Raw genomic sequence first — 7,727 nt, forward strand, 5'->3', positions numbered from 1 at the left:
GTAATAACTAGTGTACTTTCAATAAAAAAAGATAATTTTTTTAGGTTATGAGCACTCACATTTTTATCCCTTGTTTACAGTGAATTCGACTCATCATGCAATTCTGGTTGACTACGGCAGTTACATTGATGCTAGCAGGCGCATGCTCGGTGAATGGCCTGGACCCGGTTTTAATGGACACATGTGGTGCTGATGAAATAAGTCAAGTTGCATGTATGATCAAGAAACTTGATGAAAAGCTGGATAACATTACTGAACTTGTACAGGGTAAGCTGGCCTTGATTGATTTCTTTTCTATGTAAGGAAGTATCAGTTTCATTAGTGCCCTGTGAATTAGAAAGACATGTTTCAGCCCCAAAGGGTCAATTTATTGCCCCCTCAGGGATGTCGCACAGAGGGAGAAATCCCGAGGAGGCATCCTAGCAGCTCGCGCGTATATTAAGGAAAGTTCTTGCAGTTGAAATATTATATACAGTCAGTATGCCAGAAAAAATCTCGATTTGCTTGAACACGGGCCGTATCAGGAATCGTTGGGTAATGATGACGTTTCAATTATGCACTCCCGCAAGTAAGAGATGGTTAGGATGACTTTTAACAGCTATGCCCGAAGAGACCACCTAGGATGACTTTGTGACACTTATTAAACAGTCACACTTCGATACCCTTGAATTACGTGTTTTCTGTGACATTCTATGAAGCAGCTGCTTTGAAAGATTTGGACGCAAAGCCGGACACTTGTTAAGCGCGGATGATGGTATAAGGGGCTTATAACTGTGTATAAGCACTTGGAGGGTTTGCCAGACAAGAGCTTATCATTCAAAAATCTTTGATTGGAAACAATTTGCCAGACACAAATCTGACAAATCACTTAGGGGAAATAAAACTCAGTTCGGAAACAAGCAAGTTTCCCAATTCGAACGTGTAAATCAAGCTAGCTTATCAGGTCTATCAGCAGAACGATGGAGGCTTACAGAAATTCGTTGACCATTAAATTCTGTGCTGACGTATTCTTTGCTCATAGATTTGCCTCTATAAAGTTTTTTTTTAAATCAAAGAATTTCCTTAATATTAATTGTCGAATGATTAAACCTTAAACTTTCGGCTAATAAAACAAAGTATAGGTAAAACAAGTGCAAGAGAAATAGGGAAAAATTACCACCTCTAATAATCATTTAAAAACTCTCGAAACTGAGAATGTTTTGATCAAAGCTGTGTAAATCGACCAGAATCAGTCCATGAAATCTTGTGTTTCTTGTTTCTTGACTATTGTAAAAATCTTCAATATGAATCGTTATAGTTCAAGAGCTACACAAAGCCCGGTTGTTCGAAGGCCGATTAGCGCTTAACCCGAGGTTAAATTTAACCCGGGTTTCTTTTTCTTGTGTTCAAAAGCATTTTCTCGGATAATTTTCTCCGCCATTTTTTTAACTTCCAATCATCAACTCAGTAGACCAAAAGACTGAACTGCTTTTTAAGCTTTCAAATCTAAATTCAAATCTCGCACTAACCCTGGGTTATCTAGTCTGCTACACAGCCGTTTTTAGAGTCGTCACACAACGCTCCTCCCCACAAATCACGGGAAAGGAATGTAGTTCGGTTTTCAGCAGCCGTTAGCGGGGAGGAGCATTGCGTGACGACTCTAAAAACGGCTGTGTAGCAGACTATGGGTTATCTTAACCCAGCTTTGAACAACTCGGCCCAGGAATACAATTAACCGAGAACATATAGAGCGGGGGCAGCTGTAGTGTCAACTATTTCTAGTATAGTACATGTATTACGAAGCTGCCCAATATCCGATTCAGCAAATTTGACCACAAGAACTACGACAGCCCCATTCGCAAATGTCTATTCCAGCCCACTGGGATCCATTTTAGTCCGACTGTACAAATTAGCCCAGCCAAATTAAACCTGTTGTGATGTGCTGTACTTTCCTCCCGAAACTGTCCCAAATTCTGTACTGATCTGAACAGTCTGAACTTGCAGATCGTTTTCATTGTTGATTTTTTGCCTGTTTAATTAAATTCTAGATTTTTAGATTAACAGTTGTCTGAACAACCAAAAACAAACACAACGAATCACAACGTTCGCAGTAATCACATGGCGAAAATGACGCAAGTCTAACTGATGCAATCAAGGCTATGACGTGTCTCAGATAATACACAATAACATCAGAATATTATCAGTTCAATGCATAAATAAACAGTTCAATAACAATGTCATTTTTCAACACTTTTTCTAGTGTTTTAGATGTTACTTTGTTTTCTAATTTTGCTAGGTAAACATGGAAGAAAATAAATTTCGGATAGTGGGCAAAACTGATTGAATCAGGTAGTATCCTTTGAAACGTACTACCAAAGAGGTTAATTTCGTTTAAAAATGATCACACCGCAGAATTTTAGACACACATACAGAAGTTATTTAACAACCTAGTTACACAACTCACTCTAGCATTTCAAGAACATAGAGGAAATGTTTCTTTAAATAAATTAAGGTAACGATGCAAAAAAACTACAGAACGTTAATGTCGCCTTCCTTCGTTCGTTTTTCGTTCCTTCATCACTAGCTTATTTTATACTCTTACTTACTTACCTACTCATTCAGGTGGCGGACAATCGAGATCGAGTTGCAAGGAAATCTTTGGGAAAGAATCGTGAGTACAACATAAATAACTACGCAGTTTTAGCATCATCCCTTGTTACTTTTTTGGTTTCGCCTTACAACACCCAACTTTTGTCATAATTTATTGTTATAGTATCTTTCTTTAGGTTCAAGCTAATACAAGGGCGTTCTCTGCATATAATATAACTAGGCGCCCAGATAACTTTCCCGGGGGGAGGGAGTACTCCTGGGAATTCTTGGTGGGGGTGTGCCTCAGTTCTCCAAATCCTGACCCTATTTCAGACCAAAAAATGTCATTTTTCACACCCGTTTTCAGACCTGGCCTCTAAGAAATTATGTCATCATTACTTATAATAGAACAGCAACAAAAATGAATTCTTACAGCAAGGAGCCCAAAGTTGTGACCGCTTTTGATTTATATTATCTACATTCTTTTGTATACTGAGATTTAATCCAATCAGAAGCCAGCTGAAAACTGTCCTCGACCTCTGATTGGTTAATGTCTGCATGAAAGGATGTGAGTTATAATTAATTAAAAAGGAGGTCACACTTTTGGGCTCCTTGCTGTAAAATCATTTCAAATTCGCATCTTTCTCTTTCTTTCTTACTCACATTCATACACTCCCGTAGTTCCCTCGAAAACCATACCCTATTCCGGACCAAAATGGGGAAAGTCCATACCCGTTTTCAGACCAAAACGGCCTAAAAACCCTACGGCGTTTGGGGCGGCACATATCTACATGGCTTATATTTAACAATTATTCTTTGAAATCGAGGTGAATAGTGGCAAAATATTTACCGAGCCACGAAGTGGCGAGGTAAATATTCCTAAAGCCACTATTCACCGAGATTGAAAGGAATGATTGTTTTAGTATATACACACGAAGTGATCTCAACAAAATCAGAAACGAAACCATTAAAAAGTACGATTTGATTGGCAGATCAGGTCAGCTAGGCACGCGACAGTTTAAAAATAGATCTTTGTAGAATTTTCAAACATGGCAATTCACAAGCTTATCACTTCGCAAACAATAATAACTTCAATAGAACCGCTAAAAGTTTGAATTGTTTCCTTACCTGAGAAGAAAAGAAGAGCTTTGTTTTTTTCTGTTGACTCGCCAAGTTTATAGCCGAAAAGGTTTGTTGTGTCGTTCTTCGCATGAAGTGCTGACAAAATGGCGATTCGGCTCTTCGAGGTAAGACGTCGTTTTCGTGTAGTATTCTTTCTCGTGTGTACTTTAAACGTAGAATTTCTGCAAACATTTGCTTTCAAATTTGTTTGTCATAAATAAACTTCGTTGTTGGGCCATATTTTTTTGTTCCGGGAAACGCTGAGTTCACAAAACGGTCTCTTCTAGGCGAATAAACGGGAGTTGTAAACAATCCATCGACCACAAAACTCCACAACAGTAAGTGGAAAAACGCCGTTTTGAATCCTTCGAAGTGTTTTCTTGCCTGAAAAAAGGTCAACCCTAGGATTCTGTCGACTTTTAAATGATCTTTCTGTAAGAAAATGGGAAAAAAGCGAGCTCACACATTATCCACTCGCTAGGAGGTGAATATTGTTGAATAGTCCGAGAAAGCGAACCAATCAGATTGCTTAAATCACCAAGATCACTGAGTTTGTATATACTAAATAACAATTATTCACCGAAGTGGAGGTGGCTAGTATTGGATATTTACCGAGGCCGCGAAGCGGCGAGGTAAATATCCACTACTAGCAACCGACACTGAGGTGAATAATGGTTTTAGTATATACTAAAACAGTGAGATAATTGAGCATAAAATGATGATTTTTAAGTCATTTACTGTTACCAACGATTTCAATTTTAGTGCGCGATGACCGAACGGCCTCGGTCGTCGCTTTTTCTTAGCGACAAATAAAACTTTTGAAGGCGTTTGTTTAGCTCTTGCGGGGAAGTTTCTTCAAAAGGAGTTGTGAATTCCATTTGTATTTAAAATAATTCTGTAAAAAAGATTATTAAATTTAGTTTTAAGCTTATTTATGAACAAGTCAACTAAATAAAGTAACGCAAGACTTAGGCTTAATTTGCATTTGCAAACAAAGAACTTTTTCACTGGTTTATCGATAACTATTCAAGTCAAAAAGACAAAGCTTTACCTGTTAAAACTTCCAAACTGAACTTCGTCACCTTCTTCATGTATTTGGGAAATAGCTTGCTTGATTAGTTGTGAAATTTCTTAGTTTGTTACGGCAGGAAACCGGGAAAGCATTTTGCTCGCAACCTACGCGGGTTTGGCGTCGCTCGCTCGGAGGAACTGGAGGTGAATCAGTGAATAATGCAGGATATTCACTGATTGAGTAGCCAATCAGAGCGCCCGAAAAACACTATCCACTGTTTTAGTGTATACTAAATATATTTATTCTTTTCATGTCTCTAGATCCAATCTTTTATTGCATCTGATTGAATATGAGGACGGTCCCGTACTAAAACATGCAGAGAAAACAAATCTTGCTTGATTTCATGAAGTGCCTCAAAAATATATCATTATATAAATATCCGTTTACTAGGAAGCGTGAAAACAAAGCCTACTCACTGAATGTGGAGTATAAACAAATTCCTGTGTACTGTCACATGGAAGCTGCTGAGCTTGGAACATGCGGAGGAGGTGGATGGACGCTGGTCATGAAGATCGATGGCAAAAAGGTAGCAGCAGCGATGCAGCAATTTTAGTATTCATTGATAATATATTTCGCACGTTCATGATTAGCTCCAATCCCTCGACTAATTCTTCATAACCAACCGCCGCTTACCATATTTGGAATCGAAGATGTAAGAATTATACAGGATCGATTTTATGGTATATTGCCTATCATGAAAAACTGACTTATTGGATAATGCAATTCTAGAGCTCTGATTGGCTTAGCTGTCATGGTATATGAGCCATTAGTAAAATCCAACTAGTGGTCTATTATCAATGCTGCGTTCTGATTGGTTGAGCTACTACTAGGCTGTATGTTATAGCCTACTAGTAGCAAAGAGCGCCGGATTTTTGGCTGAAAAAAGGGATTTACGTCTAGCTTTAACCAGCTAAATGTTGTTTTATCTCGATATTTTTGACCAACTAGTTGGATTTTACTTTGACTCAGAACCCATTCGGGCTCGAGGAATAATTGTGAATTATACCATGCTCTTCAAATATGGCAACTGTACGCGTCTGCTTAGCCTGTTCACCGACCCTCTATTTTCTCTTCAAAGTCCGCCAGCGCAAGGGGGTAGTGGTGGGAGAAGAAGAAAATAGACGTGAACAAGAGAGGATAAAGGGGACAGAGAAGGCATCCACCATACACACCCTATTCCATAAGTAATTCGTCTCTCAAGGGGGATTAGACAACAGCCGATCACATAGCGCGAATGAGTTCCGCGTGGATGACCCACGCTCAGAGCCACGCGTCCTTCACGAATTGACGCAGAACAAAATGGCGGAAGACGCGGAAAGCGATATTGCTATTCGTTTTGTCGACGAAAAAGACTACAGAGAGATTTCTGCAAGGGCTGTGTCAGCGAAACGAAAATCAAAAAAGAATCGCCCTTCGTCTCTTGTATAGAGCTAACAGTACAGCAGGGAAACCCTTAACACATTGAATATTCTCTCAGGATCATTTATAATTTACAGTTTGAAGAGAGCAATTTCTGGTTTGATATTTATTCTTTTATTAGTCTTTTATTATTCAACAAAAATAACACTTGGCGTCCTATTTGCTTTATTGTACAAACGACCGGTTTCAATAGACCGGCGAAATTTCTCATTTTATTAAAGCACTAAGGTTACGACAACTTCGAGTTAAACTGATTTCACGGGTTGTCAAAGAGTCTAGCGATTCCCTTTCCCCAGGTGAGCGCCGACTCATTTCGCGTCAATATTTAGGAATGCTCTCGATCTCTTTACGCTTTCATTGCCTTTTGCCCGACATGATTTGCACGGCGTTTAGTCATGCGAAACCTCCAAGAAACATCCAAGCAGCGCGCGAGGTAACTTTATCCCGATTCTAAAAATAACTCGAGACGAATTACCTATGGAATAGGGTGTGTATGGGGGATGCCTTCTCTGTCTCCTTTATCCTTTCTTGACGTGAAACAATGTCGCAACAATCCTTCGCTCGCGAGCTTGCCGATGTTTTCGAAAAGAACGAAAAGAAAAATAAAACAACGTCCGTGTACAGGCTAGAGTCTGCTCAAAATTAAAAACAAGCTGAAAATCGGTTGTTTTTACAAATAAAGTCGGGAAGAATTCTCGATACTCGGCTGTTTTGTAGGCGTTTTTGATGAAACAATTATTCCACTCGCACTTGTTAGATATGAGATGATTATAGCCAACTCGGCGCTACGCGCACTCGTGGAATAATTGTTAAATGACCCATCGATCAACCTCGAGCAGTTTCCTTTAAACCATTCTTTGTTAAAATTGCGACCCAGAATTGCTAGCAAATCAGTTTTGCGACAGATTGCAATCTTGGACATAAGTGAACAACGGAGCTGGTTTTAGAAAAGTAACTATTTAGTAAACAGCTTTTAAACAATAATCTGAAAGGAAGCTAACATGCTGTCAGCTTTTGGATGGGGATACAGGTATTGAAATATCAAATTTGAAAACTGCCAATCCATACTTGTCCGCACGGTATGGGAGTCTGTTGTGTAACCATTCTGGCTCATGTTTAAAATTAGCTGTTGGTTACTTATTTAAGCTTTGGTATGAATGGGGTATATGGGCGTGATTTCAATCCAGTGCAATCCTGGCGCAAGTTTTATTTTAATAGCGTTTCGGATGAATTTTTAGTTTTATAATGAAGGACCAGAATTTTTGTACGAAGACTGGTTTGATTTAATTTTTACCCTTTTTTGGCATATTTTCTACCATATTAATAATGTTAACCAAAATTGGGCGATCCAAGATAGCCCATGGGGAGAATCTTGTGTGCCGCTCGCGAAAATGTTACCGCGGAGGTTTCTTACAAGAATAGGGCTTTACTGACAAACCATGAGGCTAATATGGCTCGAATTCGGCTGCGTTCTTTTTTATTTGCGTTTTTATGAACCGAGACCGTGTTGAGGTCCATAAAAACGTGGAAAAGAACCAGCCCAGTA

General features: G+C 39.1%; 1 protein-coding gene across 1 annotated transcript in view; it reads left to right on the forward strand.

Moving 5' to 3' along the window:
- The first annotated feature begins 2,606 nt into the window (after positions 1-2,606).
- LOC140942524 (uncharacterized skeletal organic matrix protein 5-like) overlaps positions 2,607-7,727 on the forward strand; it is a 6,229-nt gene continuing 1,108 nt past the window's right edge. The window contains exons 1-2 of the mRNA XM_073391440.1: positions 2,607-2,650; positions 5,153-5,288. Coding sequence (XP_073247541.1) covers positions 5,217-5,288 — 72 coding nt within the window. The 5' untranslated portion in view covers positions 2,607-2,650; positions 5,153-5,216. The remainder of the gene's footprint in view (positions 2,651-5,152; positions 5,289-7,727) is intronic.

The sequence above is a fragment of the Porites lutea genome, chromosome 7, assembly GCF_958299795.1.
Source record: "Porites lutea chromosome 7, jaPorLute2.1, whole genome shotgun sequence".
Lineage (NCBI taxonomy): Eukaryota > Metazoa > Cnidaria > Anthozoa > Scleractinia > Poritidae > Porites > Porites lutea.